Source organism: Hyperoodon ampullatus, assembly GCF_949752795.1.
Source record: "Hyperoodon ampullatus genome assembly, chromosome: 10".
NCBI classification, from domain to species: Eukaryota; Metazoa; Chordata; class Mammalia; order Artiodactyla; family Ziphiidae; genus Hyperoodon; species Hyperoodon ampullatus.
In genome coordinates, this window is record NC_136923.1 from 70,706,252 (window position 1) to 70,727,652 (window position 21,401).

Genomic DNA, 21,401 nt, shown 5'->3' on the forward strand with positions numbered 1-21,401 from the left:
ACTTAAAATCAGGTTAAATGCTTTGCGGGTGGTTATTTTTGCTAAGTTCCATTGTGGCCTTTGGATTGATTGTAAAGTACAGCTTTCAAGTCACTGAAGCTGATTTCATATTCCTTATCTGGGAATTGTTGGGTTTGCTAGGCCTTATCACACTCTAATACAAATATTGCTTTAAACTCTGTTATTTAAAGCCCAATTCACAAATAATAAATTTTATGATTCTTTTCCTAGTAGTGATGATTCAACTCTTCCACTGTGCTTATCACAGACAGGTGACTGGGGGGTATTTTCCATATGGTCAACATGGCAGCCTGTGTTTTTAGTGGCCATTATCCAAGGGTTAAAAAGAAGAACAGGACCATGGGCCAGTCATGGGGCCGAAGTGTGCTTGCACTTAAAGTGGCTTGTATTTGGGTTAAAACAGAAAAAAATCTCCACTGCTAAGGCCGTGAAGCTAACAGTGGCATGTCTATGAAAAAAAAGGTTGTGAAGGTCTCTTAAAATCCAATCATAGTGTGTTAGAAAGAGCACTTCATGGAGAGTCAGGAAGCCTGGACTTTAGACTTGTTGTGACATCAATTAGCTATGTAAGGTTGGTCAAGTTACGTCCCTCTCGAGGCTTCTGTTTCCCCATCTGTGTGTTTAGAGGCAGAAGGAGGTGATCTTTCAAGATTTTTCCCATTTCTAACATTCTGTTGTCTAGTTCTATGACTATACAAGGAGTGCACATAATTCAAGCATTTTCCCCTCGGTTCTAGTTTTATCAATTTCAGAAATGTTTACTGTGATATTGCCTAAACATATTCTTTTCTTGGTTGGGATAAAGCCAGCTTGATAGAAAAATCCGGAATTCTTTAGGGGCTTGTGGTCCTGGGTCAGCACCATCTGCATCACCTGGGGACTTGTAAGAGATGAATTTCAGGCCCCACCCAGACCTACTGAATCAGAATCTGCGTTGTGATAAGATGCCCAAGTGATTCGTGTGCACATTAGAGTTTAACACACAACTGTTACAGGAAGGATTGTTCTGAATAGACAGATTGTGGCTTATATTTTTCTAGTGTTGGATATAATAGTCAAGTACCTGATTTTCTTTTTTTAACATCTTCATTAGAGTATAATTGCTTTACAATGGTGTGTTAGTTTCTGCTGTATAACAAAGTGAATCAGCTATACATATACATATATCGCCATATCCCCTCCCTCTTGCATCTTCCTCCCACCCTACCTATCCCACCCCTCTAGGTGGACACAAAGCACCGAGCTGATCTCCCTGTGCTATGCGGCTGCTTCCCACTAGCTATTTATTTTACATTTGGAGTGTTTATATGTCCATGCCACTCTCTCACTTCGTCCCAGCTTACCCTTCCCCCTCCCAGTGTCCTCAAGTCCATTCTCTATGTCTGCGTCTTTATTCCTGTCCTGCCCCTAGGTTCTTCAGAACTTTCTTTTTTTTTTTTTTTAGATTCCATATATATATATATATGTGTTAGCATATGGTATTTGTTTGTCTCTTTCTGACTTACTTCACTCTGTATGACAGTCTCTAGGTCCATCCACCTCACTATAAATAACTCAATTTCGTTTCTTTTTATGGCTGACTAATATTCCATTGTATATATGTGCCACCTCTTCTTTATCCATTCATATGTTGTTGGACACTTAGGTTGCTTCCATGTCCTGGCAATTGTAAATAGTGCTGCAATGGACATTGTGGTACATGTCTGTTTTTGAATTATGATTTTCTCAGGGCATATGCCCAGTAGTGGGATTGCTGGGTCATATGGTAGCTCTATTTTCAGTTTTTTAAGGAACATCCATACTGTTCCCCATAGTGGCTGTATCAACTTACATTCCCACCAACAGTGCAAGAGGGTTTCCTTTTCTCCACACCCTCTCCAGCATTTATTGTTTGTAGATTTTTTGATGATGGCTATTCTGACCAGTGTGAGGTGATATCTCATTGTAGTTTTGATTTGCATGTCTCTAATGATTAGTGATGTTGACAATCCTTTCGTGTGTTTGTTGGCAATCTGTATATCTTCTTGGGAGAAATATCTATTTAGATCTGCTGCCCATTTTTGGATTGGGTTGTTTGTTTTTTTGATATTGAGCTGCCTGAGCTGCTTGTATATTTTAGAGATTAATCCTTTGTCAGTTGCTTCATTTGCAAATATTTTCTCCCATTCTGAGGGTTGTCTTTTCTTCTTGTTTATGGTTTCCTTTGCTGTGCAAAAGCTTGTAAGTTTCATTAGGTCCCATTTGTTTATTTTTGTTTTTATTTCCATTTCTCTAGGAGATGAGTCAAAAAGGATCTTGCTGTGACTTATGTCGTAGAGTGTTCTGCCTATGTTTTCCTCTAAGAGTTTTATAGCGTCTGACCTTACATTTAGGTCTTTAATCCATTTTGAGTTTATTTTTGTGTATGGTGTTAGGAAGTGTTCTAATTTAATTCTTTTGCATGTAGCTGTCCAGTTTTCCCAACACCACTTATTGAAGAGGCTGTCTTTTCTCCATTGTTTATTCTTGCCTCGTTTATCAAAGATAAGGTGGGTTTATCTCTGGGTTTTCTATCCTGTTCCATTGATCTATATTTCTATTTTTGTGCCAGTACCATACTGTCTTGATTACTATAGCTTTGTAGTATAGTCTGAAGTCAGGGAGCCTGAATCCTCCAGCTCTGTTTTTCTTTCTCAAGATTGCTTTGGCTATTTGGGGTCTTTTGTGTTTCCATACAAATTGTGAAATTCTTTGTTCTAGTTCTGTGAAAAATGCCATTGGTAGTTTGATAGGGATTGCATTGAATCTGTAGATTGCTTTAGGTAGTATAGTCATTTTCACAATGTTGATTCTTCCAATCCAAGAACATGGTATATCTCTCCATCTGTTTGTATCATCTAATTTCTTTCATCAGTGTCTTATAGTTTTCTGCATACAAGTCTTTTCCTGATTCGTTAATTGATGAATTGATTCCTCCAAATTTACCTGGATATCCCTTGCTTTATACAAACACGATGTATATACTTTTGTCCGTGCAGAGATTGAAAAAAAGAAGAGGGAATTGGTTCATGTCACATAATATGAAGCTTCTGGGCTGGGGAGCGTGTTGCCGAAACTTGGCCCCTGTTCACCCTTCTGAGTAGAAATGCGGAGACAGAGTTTTGGGTGGAGTAGAAAAGAATAGCTTTATTGCTTTGTCAGGCAGAGGGGACCACAACAGGCTAATGCCCTCAAAACTGTGTGTACCATCCTGGAGGGGGTAGTGAGGAGTCTTATAATGTTCAAGGAACAGGGCATGGTCAGCTCGTGTGCATTCTTCTGATTGGTTTGTGGTGAGGTAATTGGGAGTCAGCATCATCAATCGTTTGGTTCCAGCTGGTCTGGGGTCTATGTGCTTGTGGGCAGCATACAGTTAACTTCTTCCACCTTGTGGGGGTTTCAGTATCTATGAGACAGTTCAAAGGACACAGCTCAGAATATTATCTATAGTCCTTGAGGAAGAACTAAAGGTCCTTGACTTTGTTTAATGACTAAAGTATTATTATTTGGTCTTGTTTTTTCTTTTCTTTTTGTATTTTCTCACCTCCCTGATTAAATTTATTCTTTGACTGAAGTTTTTCTACAGACAATAGGCAGGCGGAGGACATGGGTGGGAGGTTCTATCCTGGGAAGTCCTCAGAGGTTCCTGCTCGGTTACAAGGGGTTCATGTTGGAATCCATAACACATGAGAATGCAGGACCTAGTGGTAAAATAGCCAACCCCTGCCTGCCCTCCAGTGTGTTTCTCTTACTGAATCAAAGTTTGGCATCATGCCATCAACTCACCCCAGCTCAAGAGCATCACGTGTTATGCGGACCCTACTCTTGTTGCAGAGGACAAAATGAGCATCCCTCCTCTCCTATAAGAAGGGGAAGTAGATTTGGCTGGTCAAGGACAACTTTCTTGGGTAGAAGAGTGGTGGAGGGTGTCTTGGGATGGGAGCAGGATTACCCAGTAGAAGTGGGTGCGCTGCCATGGCAACCTGCATAGTTGCACCAGCCACTTCTGCACTAAGCTCTGCTTGCTTCCTACTCCCCCTGGCTTCCCTCCCCTCTCCTCCAGGAACTTGACATCCACGTTGGCCAGGAGGTTACTGCAGCAGCGGCTGCTCTTGCTGCAGTCGGCTGATGTCTCTGCCTCGGCCAGCCAGCCCTCCTGCCCTCCCCATGGGAGCCTTTCATCCCCAGCACCATGGGGCATGACTCTGCTTATTTGGCCACTACTTCCTGAGAACGTTTCCCGCATCCTCTTATTTATTTATTTATGGCTGTGTTGGGTCTTCGCTGCTGCTGCATGTGGGCCCTCTCTAGTTGCAGCAAGAGGGGCCCACTCTTTGCTGCAGTGTGCGGGCCTCTCACCGCAGCAGCTTCTATTGTTGCTGAGCATGGGCTCTAGGCGCGTGGGTTTCAGCAGCTGTGGCACATGAGCTCAGTAGTTGTGGCTCACGGGCTCTAGAGCACAGGCTCAGTAATTGTGGCTCATGGGCCCAATTGCTCTGCAGCATGCGGGATCCTCCCAGACCAGGGCTCGAACCCATGTCTCTGCATTGGCAGGTGGATTCTCAACCGCTGCACCATCAGGGAAGTCCTCCCGCATCCTCTTGAAGATGACTCTAGGGGGAAACTTCCCTCTGGCCTCAATATTCACTCTCTACATTTTTCCAGAAACTCCAGTGTAGCACTGTTCTGGCCTTCAGAGCAAGCCCACACTCACCCTTCAGGATTTTAATTTTAAATATATACCTTCCTCCAAAGTCTTGGCCTTCTGACATTCAACAATTCTTCTTCAACAATTCCATCTGTGGTCTCCTCCCAACACCTCCTGCAGGTCACAATAACGTTTCCTGTTTTGTTCCTATTGATAGTCAATATACTGCCTCTTGTAGTGCAGCACATTGGACCCATAAGCATCTTAAGCAGTGGTCCTCAGCCATTGCCTGGGCCCCAGAATCCCCTGGAGGAGGCATCGGGGTGAAGAGCTCAGACCTTTTAAAAACTTCCCAAGTGATTCTAATATGCAGTGAGAGTGGAGAATAACTCCCAAAGAGCCACTGCCCTTAAGGGAGGAGTCTTCAGTCATTTTTATGACCTTTTCATGGTTTGGATATTTCTCCCCCTCACCCACATTGAAGCCCACATTTGGGACTTTTCTTATGGCTTATACACAGCTTTGTGAGGTTTACTGCAAGAATCTTTGATTAGGAGTTCTAAGGGCCTGCAATGGCAGTTGCAAACTTGGAAACTTTACCATGGCTCTTAAAATATTTGTTTAATATTTAATAAAAATGGCCATATCTGTGGGGCTCAGAGAGTACCACTGTTAACAGTTCCTCATTCAGTAAAGTGTTTACTTCTCTGACATTTTTTTTTTTTTTTCGGTACGCGGGCCTCTCACCGCTGTGGCCTCTCCCGTTGCGGAGCACAGGCTCCGGACGCGCAGGCTCAGCGTCCATGGCTCATGGGCCCAGCCGCTCCGCGGCATGTGGGACCTTCCCAGACCGGGGCATGAACTCGTGTCCCCTGCATCGGCAGGCGGACTCCCAACCACTGCGCCACCAGGGAAGCCCGTCTGACATATTTTTTAGGTTTAAGCCTTGACAAACACTCCCTTCAAATTTGATACTGTTTATAACAGTTCTCCCTTTGGGGAGATGTGATTATAAAGTTCTTAGTGCAAATCTCTTCAAAATAGTTACAGTAACATGATACAGATTTTTAAAAAGATCTTTTACACGTACCTCTGTAGTGTTTCCCAGTGGTTCTGACCATTTCTGTTAATTGTTTTTACCTATTCAAGTTTCCCTTATATTGTCTAGTATAGATTGCATTTTTCATCTTATGTTAACTCCAGTTATTAAATAAATAGGGTGTGATGCTCCAAAGAGAGCTTTGTTTTGAAGACGGGACTGAAGTGAATCTGCGCTGGACTGTGGGCGGCGGGGGGGGGATCATTGGACTGAGGTAGATTCTAACATGAAACTGGAAATAGCTTTGACGTCATTAAAATGATGACTCCATTGAACAGCTTCTCTTTGGTGTTCTAAGGAGTAATCCAAGTTTTCCATATTTCACTAGTAGTTGTGTTTTATATATTCTTTGGAATAAAAAGAAGGAAGCTTATTGGTTCAATCTAGTAGGGAGTAGACTAGTCTTCCTAAAATCATCACTCTCCAACTTAATAATGGATAATAACTCCCTTCTGTTGAGTCAGGTTTTAGCTTTCTCCTGACATCAAATCTGTCTATGTTTCATCCCTGAATCATCACGTGGGGATGTAGTTCCAGCTACTCACCAGAGGTTGTCCTCTGCCGCGGTGGCACAGTCCTGCAGCCTCCTTCTGGATGAATCGTGAACTTTGCATTCCTGTCTTTGCTCCAGACCTTTGCTAAGCCCGGGATTCTTTTCTCCCTTCTTTTCAAAGACCAGCTGCAGTTTCATTCTTCCCAGGAGCCCTTGATTGAATGTCTTCTTCAAGCTTATCATCTGTGAAATTTTGACAGTTAATTATATTTAGTACCATGTTGTCCTTTCCTGTTTTGTCTGATTTTCTCAACTAGATTAAAACTTCTTGAAAATACACTTATTCTAATATTTTTCTATTATTGGACTCATCCTAATATTTTTCTAAACATAAGACTCATCCTATAGTTTCAAAAATACTAATTGGATTGGAGAGATTCAATATGCCAAATATTCCAAATTCTAGCAAAGTCCTCTGTTTTTGAGCTTCCAAATGAGGTCTTAGGTCCCAGTGGTTTGAGTCTACCCTGATATTATTCCAAGATGATACTTAGGGGTTGTTTTTTTCTTTATTGTCACTTACAGGGGTCAGTGAGTAAAAAAAACAAAAAAAAAAAACTAAAAAAAAAAATAGCAAGAAAGTGAAATGACCTCATTAGTGAAAGAAAAGACACCACATTTTGTCTTCTTTTCTAAAAGGAGTTAAACAGTTTATGACTCTAGTGAACCAACCTAAAAACTGAACATTTTAAATAAAAATTGATCATAACATAAAATGAAGCAAACCTCAGCATTAGGGCAATTTTCAAAGATCACATTTTAAGGAACAACTGAATTGCAATTGCTCAGTGCATGTAAATGGGAGTGTTTCCACGGAGCCAATTTAAGCAGCTTCAGTAATTGGAAAGAAAGAATTGTTCTTCATTCAGTCTCCTGCCTAATTGAACAGTAAATTTTAAAAACTAAGTCAAAACAGGTAAAACTGTTTTAGAGTTGATTCTCTTTTTTTAAACAATGGGAAAACATTTGTGTTTGGTTCGTAAGTGGTTAGCATTCTTCTCTTTGAAGCCCTCAAGGTGGAAGAAATCCCAGAGCCTCAAGTGTTAGCTGAACGCATTTTCATGTTAGTACCCCATAGACCCTCCAGGCCCCCCTTGCTCCTAGAGCAACCTGGAGGAGGCTCACCTCAGTGCTTATTGGGACCCACGCAAGAAATTCAAAACCACACATCAGCTTCCTAATTGACCCTCCGGAGAGTGAGAGAGAGTGCCTTTCATGCTGATAATAATCAACTCACATGTTTGTTTATTAGACAACCATGATCCTTCTCCCGAGGCGCAGGTACAAAAATGGGAGATATGTCTCCTCCTGTCAAGGCCTCCTCCCGACCCCGTGGCTCCTCCTCATCTTCTCTGTGTTCAAGGTGGAAGACGGTTCTTCACAGCTCCTGAGTTTACAAACCTCTCTAGTTTAAGTTCTGACTAGGACAAACTCTGAATACCTGTTCTGAACTCTAAGTCCAAATTCCTGGGTGAAGGGATATTGCTGGGTCTTCTTAGGCTGGTTGTTCACCTTTGGTCTAATTAGATAAGGAGTGGGAGTCACACCATGCAAATGTCTAACACCTGACAGCCTAACCTAAAGAAGAACAGCCCTAGAAATAACGCTAGTAGTTGACATTTTTTGTTTTTTGTTTTTGTCTTTGTTTTTTTGCGGTACGCGGGCCTCTCACTGTTGTGGCCTCTCCTGTTGCGGAGCACACGCTCCGGACGCGCAGGCTCCGCAGCCATGGCTCATGGGCCCAGCCGCTCCACGGCATGTGGGATACTTCCAGACCGGGGCACGAACCCACGTCCCCTGCATCGGCAGGCGGACTCTCAACCACTGTGCCACCAGGGAAGCCCAGTAGTTGACATTTTTAAGGGTTGTTTGCCCTCAGTCTAACCTCCCAGGGTGGACATCTGGACCCAAATTAATTTTTATGTTTTATTTAATATCTTAAAAGAGGACTTCCTGGTGGCGCAGTGGTTAAGAATCTGCCTGCGAATGCAGGGGACATGGGTTTGAGCCCTGGTCCAGGAAGATCCCACATGCCATGGAGCAACGATGCCCATGCGCCACAACTACTGAGCCTGTGCTTTAGAGCCTGAGCTCCACAACAAGAGAAGCCACCACAATGAGAAGCCCATGCACTGCAAGGAAGAAGAGTAGTCCCTGCTCACCACAACTAAAGGAAGACCACGTGCAGCAATGAAGACCCAACGCAGCCAAAAAAAAAAATACATAAAATAAATAAATTTATATAAAAAAATCTTAAAAACATATCCTAAAAAAATCAGTAATTAAAGCTTCCCACTTTCTCAATTTCTTTTCTGACTTGTCCATGAATTTGTCCAAACTGCAATTCATTTAGATTCCTTTAAATGGTAGTGTTATTCAAGATCTAAAGCATGGAACAGCTGCAAGAAGTATTGGAATGGCTTGTGAAAACAATGTGTGCGCGTGTGTGTGTGTGTGTGTGTGTGTGTGTTGGGTTAGGGAAGGCAAAAGAGAGAAAAGTTAGTATACATTTAGAGTTAGAGAAGTAGAATTACATCTTCCCATAGATGTATTAGAATTCTCCTCTCCATATGGAGAGGCACTAGGGTCAAAGGTCTAGGAGCTAACCTGAATAAATAATTGGACCTTTCTTAGAGAGACTGATTGTGTGCTGAGGCAGGGAAAGCTGGTGGTATGGTAATGTTTGAGTTAATTCGTGTTGTTTACTAGGTGATGACGGCCTGGAAATATCAGTTCTAACACTTACATACCTTTAAAATGGTCTCCAGAATATCAAAGCAATTGAGTCATTTGGCCTGAGCCCCATTTGATTATTTATGAGTAATTTGGTGATTTGAAACAGCCACTGTTTCACAGGAGAGAACAAATGAGGGCAATATGAATGTTTTAAGAGAGAGGTGTCATGTTTTACCATAGAAAATGTTTAGTTTTCAAAATCTGAAACTGCAAGATTACAAAGTGAAACTAGCAGGAAGTCTAAATGCCCTTGAGTGCTTCAGTCATTCACTTTAAAAAACTAAAATTCAAACCCTTGCATTTAACATTTGAAACTTTCAACAGTCCAGTTTAGAATAAATTAATTCATTCAACAGATATTTATTGAGCACCTACTGCACTTTTTGAGTTGACAATGGAGACCTACACTTTTTAAACCCAAGAACTCCAATTTGGCAAATATTTGGAGATTTGCTCTTGTAAGCCTTCTAGAGCCAAGGAGTAATATCTCTAATTGTTACTATATCCAAAATTATATACTGTTCTTTTATGATGTCAACTTATTTCAATATCGTACCTTAATTTTGCTGTACTTTATGTTTTAATAATAAAAACAGGTATCAGCTGCAATACAATTTAAAACTCTCGCTCAGTACTTACCTTTCTCTATTGTTTTTAAGGAGCGACGCAAATTTGGTCCCTTAGGATGGAATATTCCTTATGAATTCAATTCTGCTGACTTTTCAGCCAGCGTTCAGTTTATTCAGAATCACCTTGATGAATGCGATATTAAGAAAGTGAGTGAAATTGTTTCTTTTTTCTGTCTTCATTGCCATCCTTAAATCAAAGTTCTACAGACATTCCCAGTCTGGGATATGCAGTGGCCCTGCTGAGGTTCCCCCCAGCTCTCCCAAAGGGGACCAATCATTCCAATCACCTGTTTACTGGTCCAGCCATTTCCACTCACACCCCTACTGCCCATAGGAGCGCACTGGGACTCTCCATCTCACACTTGTGTCCCCCTCCACCCCATCTCTCTCTCTCCTGAGCACATGCACAACAGAGGCAGAGCCCTGACAAAGGAACTCATTGTGTTGAGAAACACCACAGCCTTCTTCATGTCACATCCAAGTGCCACAGTGCACTTCAAGAGAATATATACCTTAAATCAGGCTTTTCTTCCTTTATCTCACTCATGCTTCCTCAGAATCCTCAGAAATGAAAATATCTCCCAGCCCATGTAAAAGTTCTTTTGTACCTTAAGTCACATCTTAACAGACGCTTAAGCTTATGCAGATAAGTAGCAATGATTTGAATAATGGTCACTGATCCTTGTGTAACACTTCACAGTTTTCAAAGTGCTCGCATGTGCAGGGTCTCGTTTTTATTTTCACAACTCTGTGAGGTAGATACCCAAGGTGTTACTATGATCCCCATTTTACTGATGAGGTACTAGACAAGAGAAGACAAGGGACTTCCTCAAGGTCACTGAGCTAAGAACACAAACCCAGTTGTCCTTTCACACAAGTGTTGCAAGGAGTTGGAAATCTGTTTTTTCCATGATCTTGAGGAATTTTATGAGCCTCTCAGAGCCTGTTTCCTCATCTATAAAATGGCCATGGTTTCTGTGAAGAATAAATGAGTTAGCATTTGTGAAAGCACAGTGTATGGTACATAATCAGGGCTCAATAAATACAAATTTCCTATCATTTCTCCCTCTCTTCCTTCTCATAGTAGATCTCGAAGATAATCATACATCTGCAGTATCAGTATGATGACAATGAACCATGATGAATTATTATCTGGGAAGGGGGAAAATTTAGAATCAAACCATAATTTTTCTTAGAAATTACAAAGGGATATTAAATTGAGTAGGACATTTTGATGAAAAATTATATCATATGGGTTCATATTCTGGGACTGTTTATCATTTTGGTATATACAAATGACAATTACCTTGAAATAGTTGCTTTGAAAGGCAATGAAGCTGAAAAATAAAATTTTAAACAAGAGAAAGTAAATAAAACTTAAGCATCCTTACTTCTCCTACCCCAAATGTATTGAAGCATTTTTTAAAATAAAAAACTATTAATATCTGAAATGTATTGCTAGTGTAATATTGCTATGGAAATTAATAAATATTTTGATGTAGTCATAGCTCACATAATGAAACAGGAAAGGATTGCATTGTAGAAAAATCTTGTGAATAAAGTTCTAGTTCTTATACTGTTTCAGAAAATATATTACTAAGAAAGCAGATTAAAGCATTGATTACTTGATTTTTCTCCTTTCTTCACTAAACGTGACTTTTTTCTTCTCTAACAGCTTAGCATTACTATAATGAGTATTACAGGTAATTACATCCACAGATTGAAAAATAGTCTTCTTTTCCCCCTATTTTAAATAATCAATGAGCAATATATTCACCAACGTTTAGTACTGTAGATTTTTCTTTGGTGAACAAACCATAGCAGTTCCAGTCATGTAAGAGCAAAAGAGTTATTAACATAAGATAATGAGTAATTTTAAATGCAGTCTAGCTAGTGCTTCCTTTTCCAGACCTTTCTTTTAGAGGAAGATCCAAAATGTTTAGACCTATTTGTTTGGGTTGACAATGAATAATTCTTTTCTGTTTTTAATAAAGGGCGTGTCATGGAGTACTGTTCGGTACATGATCGGAGAAGTACAATATGGGGGCAGAGTCACGGATGACTTTGATAAACGTCTGCTTAATTGCTTTGCTAAAGTAAGTCAGTTTAGAAAAAAAAAGCATGGATGTACATCTCATTGCATCTTCCTATTAAACAAGAATATTTTTTGTTTGTAGCAGGTAAGCCAAACTTAAAGGGAAAAAAAAATATAGAGCAGAGCTGCTGAAAAGAATCAACCAACCAAACCAAAACCAAACCAACTAACAATCTACTTGTGGTCCAGGACAGAACAAAGGTCAACTCTCAATGGTCTATGAATCTTCTCCTGTATAGATTAGCTGCTCATGTCCACGGTCTCTCCCCACTTCCCCTCCTATAAAAATACTGGACATAATATCTCTGCCTTTTCCTCTGATTGCAAGTCTTCAGGGCAATTTGAAGCCCCAAGATAAGTGATCGGAGAATGAGCCAAAATTTGAGTTTTCTCATCTCTTTCCATTAGGACAGACAAATTGATGAAGTGTTCATTTTTTCTTCTGTTCCCAGTAAAATCTGCATATATCATGTGGGTAAACATTTTCTAGAGAATATTATTCTTAGCAATTCTGGCTTTCACATCAAGGGTGAATAGTATAAGTACATCTACCAGATTCAAGTTATTCCTAAAACTTTTACATGTTAAAGAAGCAAAATACATTACCCGAGCAGAAAAAAATCAGATATAGGAGTATTTTATGGTTATCTGAGTTCTTTATATTAGACTCTAAGTTGTTAATTCTTTTTTTTTTTTTTTTTTTTTTTTTTGCGGTACGCGGGCCTCTCACTGCCGTGGCCTCTCCCGTTGTGGAGCACAGGCTCCGGACGCGCAGGCTCAGTGGCCATGGCCCACAGGTCCAGCCGCTCCGCGGCATGTGGGATCCTCCTGGACTGGGGCACGAACCCGTGTCCCCTGCATCGGCAGGCAGACCCTCAACCGCTGCGCCACCAGGGAAGCCCTAAGTTGTTAATTCTTTGATTTTTTTTTCCCTTTTAACAAAATTAAGACCTCAACAACAAGGCATAAGCTTTGAGGGTATTTTGGTAAACTGGAGGTTGACCAGAAATCTGAATTTTTTTTTCAACCCTTACTAATATTTGCAAGTTTTTCTTAAAGCTGAATGTGGAGAAAGGTGGATGATAAGTGTTGGTAAGGATGTGTGGAGGCAGATCTGGTACAGATCTCTGGGGAGGCAAATGGGCAAAACTTACTGAAACTAAGTATCCTAGGTAAACATCCCAGAACATTTCTAGAAAAAGCCCACGTATGGATATGTATAAAAATGTCATGGCAATATTGTGTGTGGAGCTGCAGGTGACCATCATAGGTTGGGTTCTCCAGAAACAGACTCTGAGATGGAGATCTGCTTGTGGGTCATCCCTTCCCCCAGGGCATGATCTTGGTTGAGGCGGCTCCCTTCTGCCAGGGCAATTCCTGGGAGGGACAATGTTGTGAGCCCTCAGTAGCCAGTACTCCAGACAGCTGGGGGAGCGAGTGCCTAGGTCCTGGAGAAGGATCTGGTAGCGTATTACAGCATCCATTGTGAGACCAAATAAGCCTAAAAGAATAGATAAGAAGCCTAAGAGAATAGATAAGCAGTAGTGGGTGAGCACATGTAATACTATTGCACACCCTTCAAGGGTGCAATCTGGTGGCACTTAGTCATATGAAGCATGTATGGGGACTTCCCTGGCAGTCCAGTGGCTAAAATTCCATGCTTCTACTGCAGGGTGGGTGAAGGTTTGATCCCTGGTCGGGGAACTAAGATCCCACATGCCGTGTGGCATGGCCAAACTAAGATTAAAAAAAAAAAAGAAGCGTGTATGATACGACTACCCTCTGAACCAGAATCCCACTCTTGAGTGTATCCCACTCTTGAGTGTATGTCCCAGAGGAATTCTCAGACAAGTCTGTGGACATGTACAAAGATATTATTCATAGTATTGTTTGGGATAGTGGGAAGTTGAAAACAACCTGGAAGCCTGTCACAGAGGAATAGATGAGTTAAATGTTATAGACGCCTATCATGGAATACAATGCAGCATTTGGAAGAAATGATCCATATGACATCATGCATAGATCTTAGGAACATAGTGTTGAGCGCAGAGCTTTAAAAAATAAAATGAGATTTATAAAGTGGTACATGTATATTTCTCAAGGATAAATACACGAATTCAAGGACGTACATCAATATCTTTAAACAGAAGCCCTCAAAGGGAAGGAGGCTGGGAGTGGATATCAGGGCTGAAGAGGGAAAAACTAAAATAAAAAGTATCTAGAGTCATGAGAATAATAAAATGCAGGAGTATGATAAACTCACCTCTGTATCTGAGGTTCAAAAGAGAAGAAAAAAAAAAGATGTCTTAGTAAGCATACTTTGTGTTAGAATAACTGTACAAGTACCTAAAATTGGAGTTTTGGCACTGGAGACTGTGAGAGGTGGTTAGATTCTGGATATATTGTACAGATACTACCAGCAGAATGCTGATGGGGAAGGAAGGGGCGGGTGGTTAAGGATCACTCCTAGTTTTGACCTAAGCAACTAGATGGAGAATGGGACTATTTACAGAGAAGGGAAAGAACTGCAGGGAAAAAATGAGTTTTATTGGCAGGGGGTAGAAATTAGGAATTCTGTTTTGATCATGTACACTTTGAGATGCCTACTGGACACCCAAGTGCAGTTGTCTAAGACTGTAAGCTCCATAAGGGCAGGCACTTTGCTTGTTTACATCACTGCCAAATTCCCAGCACCTGGAATGGAATCTTTCACATAGTATAGGCGCTCAGTAAATATTTGTTGAATAAGAAAATGAATGAAGATAAAGAAGGTAGTTGGATTTACAGGTGTGGAGCTCAGGAGAGAGCTCAGGGCTGGAGAAAAAGATTTGGAATTTATACAGATGGCATTTAAAGTCAAGATATTAGATGAGATCATCATCTAAGAAGAAAGTGTAGAGAAAGGGAAGGAAAAAAAAAGAAGCTAAGGACAAGGCCCTGAGTATTTTAATGTATTGAGAAAGAAGAAATGTCAACTGAGAGAGGTCAAGGAAGATGAGGAAAGGGAATTGACCTTTACTTAGTATTTGCTTAATAAATTAAAAAAAAATTTTTAACCTACTTAAAAAAAAAAAAAAGTAAGATAGCCCAGTATAGAAAAACATAAACATTCAGCTTAATAAGTTTCTTCAAATAGACATAGAATGTGAATGACTAGGGAGGCAAAGGCCTGTCCCCTGCTGCCACTTTACCCCGACCATGTTATCCAGAATTGCCTGAGTGAAAATCACTTCAATTGTAAACCGGTGCCTTCAAATGGGATCCTCTTTCCCTATGACTTTCAATTTGGGGCTTATCTTTGAACCCTTATTTGTTTTTTCTGTTCTCAGCATCTTATGGTATGTCTCCCTTAAAACCAATAATTGTAGAACCTTATTCATTGTCCTTGGAGGATGACTGCTTATTTTTGTAGGGTACCTTCTAGAGTCTCCCAAAGTAATTCCACGTAGACTTCATACTCTGTGTTTTGATTATACCAAAAACGTCCTCCAAATTTGGTGAAACTCAACTACTTTTGTGTTTTTGAGTCTAGCTATTTGTGGATTTACAATTTATACTTTTGTACTTTATAAATAAAGTAGTGGAAAAACATGAGGAAACTTCATTTTCCTTTTATACACATATGTCATCTGGCAACACAAAACTCAGTGTGGTCATTTGTTGTCTGTGTGCTGAAGACCCCATGGCCTTTGCCCCCCTAGTCATCCACATCACTAAAAACCTAATCTTTATAAATAATGGCCATAATCATAGCACTGTTTTTCTTTAATGACTTTCAACTGCTCCCCATTTTTTAATTTAAGCACTAGTCCTCACCCTGATATCCATAGTCATCCACAATGTGACCTCACTTCACTTTTTCTGTCCTATCTCTTACCACTGCATTATATTTACCTTAGGGTAAATACAGTGATTTCATCATTTACCCAACCTGCCTCACATTTTTGCGTCAGTTTTTCTGCGTGTGTGGTCTCCCCAGTCACAAGTTCCTTTGTCAAAATTTTATCCTTCAAAGCTTATCTCCAAAATCACCTCCTAGATAAAGCTTTACCTGACATCCATCTAGCTATTCTTTCTTCTTGGCTTTAAGCCTCCTTAGTATTTTGCTTATTTTTATTTCCTCTGTTTCTTACCTTAGTGCACTTTATCTTGTGGTTATTATGTAACTGGCTTATCTCTCTACTGTGTCACAAGCTCCTTGAAGGAAAGGACTGTGTGTGTCTCATCTTTGCATTCCGTTCCTTTTCTAAGCTCAAGGCCTTGTGGACAGGAGTTGAATAGGATAGAACTGTGATGAGTAAAAAATGAAGAAAACCAGTACACAGGGTATTTCAGAGCAATCACTGGACCTAAAAAGATCTGGAAGAAGAAGGATATGGAGGGAAGATACTAGAGAAAGTGTGACCAACCGAAGGAAGGCACAATCCCCCTCTCTTTTCATGTGGAGTCCTCTGAGTGATTCAGACATGCTGCCTGCATTTCTGCTCCTCCCACCATCCCATTATTTCCCTCCCTACTGGGAAAATCACTCTGTTAGACACAGAAGTTATTGCCTCAAATGAGGCTCACAGGCATTCAGCATTTTTTTTCCTCTTCAGAATAACTCTATTCACACCAAGTGTATATCTGTTCTCTCACTGTTACCTTACAGATAATCAGTTCATATGGAATGAGAAAAGGATGTCTTAAGGAAAACAGTAAGATGGTTGGATATATTTGGTTCTTGAGTCCAGGGACATAACTTAATTAACAGAGGGAGCTCTCCAGCTCATGGTGGGAGGGGAGACGTTTGTAAGAAGTTTTCCTGCTCATGTGCAGTGCTCAGCGCCACTGTGAGCCACGCTGAGCACAAGCATAAGCCCCCAGGCATGAGCCCTGTTTGCGGGGAGAAAGGAGGCGGTGAAAATGCCCAGATATGCTCTCGTGTGTCTGGTTATTGCTTTTGCAATACATTCCCATGTCTCTTTAAAGTGGGCTCGAGGGTCATCAAATTACTTCAGCAGAGGGTGGACTTGCAAGGCTGGCTCTCTCCTCCTCACCCTTAGAAAGTATCTTCCTTGGTGTTAAACAGAGACCGGGTTTCATTGTTGTTGTGTTGTGGCCTCTCTCTTTTCTTAATCTATGTCTAATTATACTATCAGTGGTTTTGTTAAGGTACTTTCAAACCCAATATAAAAAATGATTAAGATGGAAATAAGGTGACCCTATCTCCTTGATAGTGGCAGTTTTGGGTTTTCATTTAGATGTTCATCAATTTTATTTCTCCTGTTTTCTCTCCCATATAGGTCTGGTTCAGTGAGAAGATGTTTGAACCATCATTCTGTTTTTATACCGGGTATAAAATCCCCGTGTGCAAAACCTTGGACCAGTATTTTGAATACATCCAGTCATTGCCATCCCTAGATAACCCCGAAGTCTTTGGGCTTCACCCTAATGCCGATATCACGTAAGTTCCTGGCATTTTTTAATTTGAAAGAATCATTTGTAACCCAGCCTGGCAAAGACTGTGCATTTCATTTTCTCCTTTCCCTTCTTTTTATTTTACTGTGAAAAATAGTGTCACTTCCTATCACTTCCTATCTCCCAGTTACAATTTTGTCATATCTTGGCCTGCTCCTGGTCACTAAATCCTACTGCTCCAGAGTTTATAACAATGTTAAAAGCTCTAATTTATGCATTGATTATTTCTCCTTTGTCGTGTCATAAAACCAGTTGGTGTTATTGGTCTTTTTTTTTTTTTTTTAAGAAGATGTTGGGGGTAGGAGTTTCGTAATTTATTTATTTATTTTTGCTGTGTTGGGTCTTCATTTCTGTGTGAGGGCTTTCTCTAGTTGTGGCAAGCGGGGGCCACTCTTCATCGCAGTGCGCGGGCCTCTGACTATCGCGGCCTCTATTGTTGCGGAGCACAGGCTCCAGACGCGCAGGCTCAGTAGTTGTGGCTCACGGGCCCAGTTGTTCCGCAGCATATGGGATCCTCCCAGACCAGGGCTCGAACCCGTGTCCCCTGCATTAGCAGGCAGATTCTCAACCACTGCGCCACCAGGGAAGCCCCGGTGTTATTGGTCTTGATGCCATTGATCTGATAAGACAGTAGCATCCCAGTTCTTTGCCTTTTACATCAAAAAATCTATTAAAAATAATGGTCATAAACAGAACCGTAAAGGGCCAGGAGGATGGACAGAGGAGGAGGAGGACTTGTATTTCTGTTTTGATGGTCCCTCTCCCCTTACTTGCTCACCTGCATCCTTCTGTAAATACCTGCCCCCTTCTGTAAATACCTGCCCATGGAGGGCACAATGCAGCGAGCACAGGAGCACAGGACACAGACACAGAGCCCAGGAGGAAAGGCTCAGAGTGATGTCCCTGCTCCAGTCACTGTGGTAAAAGGGAAGGGGAAGAGATAAGACATGCATCCAAGTCCCAGGCCCCTTCTCAGACCCGTCCTTTGGATGAGATCTCACCCCTCATCTCTCCAGCGACCCCTACCTGAACACAAGACCACCCAGCTCCACAGAGAGGGCTCCAAGAAACCCCAGCTGAGACTCTCCCTGGATGGTCATGCCTTGGGCTCACTGGCCAAAGACCACAAAGTTTATGTCCAGCAGAGTGGCTGGTTTCAGGAAATGGAAGAAACCAAGACTCCTGTGGTAGATTCTAAGCTGTGACAACTGAGAGGAGTGCACTGTGCCTCTCTCCTGGTCACTCACCTGCTGTGGCCATTTCAGCAGTGCTGCAAAGGGGCACGGACGTCTCCACCCTCTGGTTCTCTGCCCTCGCCCAACATCACAGAGTCCTGTTGGCTTCCATTGCATTGTGTCTCCACCCCGAGCATGCTCCCCGCCCCAGCACGAGGCTTGGCCTCCTGGCCTCTTTGTCCCCCACATTCATTCTCCCTTCTCCATAGCCTCTTATCTCTCCCATGCCTCGTTTCATCTTCAAAGATGTGGACGTGACCCCCAAAGACCCACGAATGGCCATCACTCATTTCAGACCCCGTGACAGAACCGTGATGGCACTTTGGTGGCGGCTCTAGCTATTATTTGAAGAGTCTGTCATCAGTTAGCAGGAGACTTTTGAAATGAAGAAATAAAAAGGCATCCTCAGAGATCCGTTCGTGAATCAACATTATCTGAAAGAGAACACACAGAGAAGGAGTTTTACTTTAGCTAAGACTTTAGAAATGTGAGTCAGACCACGTCACTTCTCTGCCCAGAACCCTCCCGAGGCTCCTGTCTTCAAGTCAAGGGCAAAGGCTGACAATGACCTACAGGTGACCTACAAGGCCCAGTAAGACCATCTGCCCCGCCCCTCACGGCCTGGTCTCCTTCTGCCCTCTCCCTCACTCTCGCCACTCAGCTCCAACTTCCGCTAGCTTCCTGTTAGGCCAGACGGCTTCCACCACAGGATACTTGTACTTCCTGGAACATCCTTCCCCCAGGTATCACTGTGGCTCACCTTTTCACCTCTTCCGGTCTTTGCTTAAATGTCACCTTTTCAATGACGCCTTCCCTGGCTGCCTTATTTAAAAATTGCAAACCACTCCCTAACCCCCACTCCAGACTCCACCCTCCTTGCCTGCTTTGTTCCTATCGATTGTGTCACCAACTCTTTACTTATTTATTTGCTATCATCTACCTACCATCACTAACATAAACTCCATTATGTCTGAAACTTTTGTCTTTTTTCACTACTGTACCTCCAGTGCTAAATAGTGCCTGTTACTCAGGGAGTATTTGTTGAATGCATCAGCAATACTAAATTCTCCTAGGCTGCAGAGAATCTAATAAATGGGGATAGTCCGTGGAAAGATCTCATGAGTTCACGCGAGTGGGCAGAAAAATGGCTACTAAGTTTTAATGCACTTGTAAATTAGCAGTTGGAGTGGTTCACACATGAGGGCTCTAAACTTTGATTCCATCCTTGGCAAGAGCCCGAGGAGTCACCATAGCTGGTACCTGGAGAATCTGATCCTGTCTGGTACTACAGGATCCTACCAAGGAGTATATGAAACAAGGTTGGAAGCACCTCACCCTGACTTACAGGGATGGCATTCCTGTGCCTGGATTACTGTAGGCAGTTCTGGTCACCAGCTCTCAAGAGAGATAAACCAGAGCTAGAAAAAGTCCAGAGAAGGGCCACCAAATTGTAATCCAGATGGGAGGAAATGATAAAGACAAACTATTTTTTTCCCTTGATTTTTATCTTCAACTATTATAAACCCTCAGAAAAGTTGCAAGTAGAGTGAACACCTATATACCCTTCACCTTGGTTCACCAGTTGTTAACATTTTGTTCCATTAGCTTTTTCTTGTTCTATATTTACAGCTCTGTATATTTATATATCTATAGCTATATCCATACATAACCACACCTATTTCTGTGTGTGTGTGTGTGTGTGCTTATAGACCCTCTGAGTGGACAGAGCTAGGAAATACGTATTTTTTAAAACATTATGAGCTCATACTGTAACTCCAATACCAATTGTATACCTTGTCCTCCCTCCTTATCTCCTTTCTCCCTCGGGGAGAACTCTGGTTCCCAGCAGCTTCAATATGTTTACTCATTTGCTCCAAATTACACTGCTGTTACCGAAAGTGGGGTCCAGCTTCTCGCCACTCAAAAGCCAATAAAGAGGCAAGTGGGTGGAAAGGAAAGTTTGCTTTATTTCGGATGCTGGCAGCCAGTGGGGAGGGCGGACTCCTATCCAAAGGCCGACTCCCCCCCCCACCACTGACAATCAGTGGGCAAGAGCTTTTATAGACAGAGGGAGGGGGCTACATGCAGAAACAGCACAGTCAGCTCTTATAGTCATCTTGAAATTGGTCATGCAGTGGTCTGACCAGCGTCATCTTGATTAAGTACGGTTAATCTTCACTTCTAGGGTCGGTTTGTTTTCATTTCTCGGAATTGTGGCAGCTTATATCATGGCTACAGTTTCATCATCATGTAGTTAACTTCTTCCACCTGGTAGGGGTTTCAGTATCTATAAGACAGATCACAGGATACAGCTCAGAATATTATCTACAGCCCTTGAGGAGGAGCTAAAGGTCCTTGGCTATGCTTAATGACTGCACTATTATTATTTAGTCTTGTTGGACTGTTTTGCTTTGTTTCTGCATTCTCTCACTTCTCTGATTAAACTTATTCTTTGGCTAAAGTTTTTCCACAGACAAAAGGCAAGCTGAGGACATGGGGGGCAAGGACCCTAGGGTCCTGCTCTGTTTCACCACCAATACCATGACCAATAACAAATGTGCTAAGTGGAGGTCAAGATTTCTTTGCCGTTCTTTCTGTCCCTAGAATATACCCCACTGAGGGTGTACAGAGCACTATGTTCAAAAGTTACTCAGATTGTTTTAAGTCTGTGAGGTTGTGCTATCCGTTGATGTAGAGGTACATTCATTTGTTTCTATTTGTATTACATTTTAGGTTTAAAAAAAAATTGTCGATTTTTTTTAAGTATGTGAAACATGATCATGGCTCAAAAGAAACAACTAGATAATAAGGTTCTTAGAGAAGTCTCACGCCCTCCCAACCCATTTCCCCTTCCTTTACAGGCAACCAAATGCATTAGTTTCTGGTTTATCTCCCCCTGTGTTTCTT

General features: G+C 41.7%; 1 protein-coding gene across 1 annotated transcript in view; it reads left to right on the forward strand.

Annotated features, from left to right (window-relative positions):
• DNAH8 (dynein axonemal heavy chain 8) overlaps positions 1-21,401 on the forward strand; it is a gene marked incomplete at both ends in the record, with an annotated part of 333,524 nt that overhangs the window by 278,739 nt on the left and 33,384 nt on the right. Inside the window, 3 exons of the mRNA XM_079713152.1 lie at positions 9,735-9,851; positions 11,699-11,800; positions 17,085-17,245. Of these exons, the coding sequence (XP_079569278.1) occupies positions 9,735-9,851; positions 11,699-11,800; positions 17,085-17,245 (380 nt within the window). The remainder of the gene's footprint in view (positions 1-9,734; positions 9,852-11,698; positions 11,801-17,084; positions 17,246-21,401) is intronic.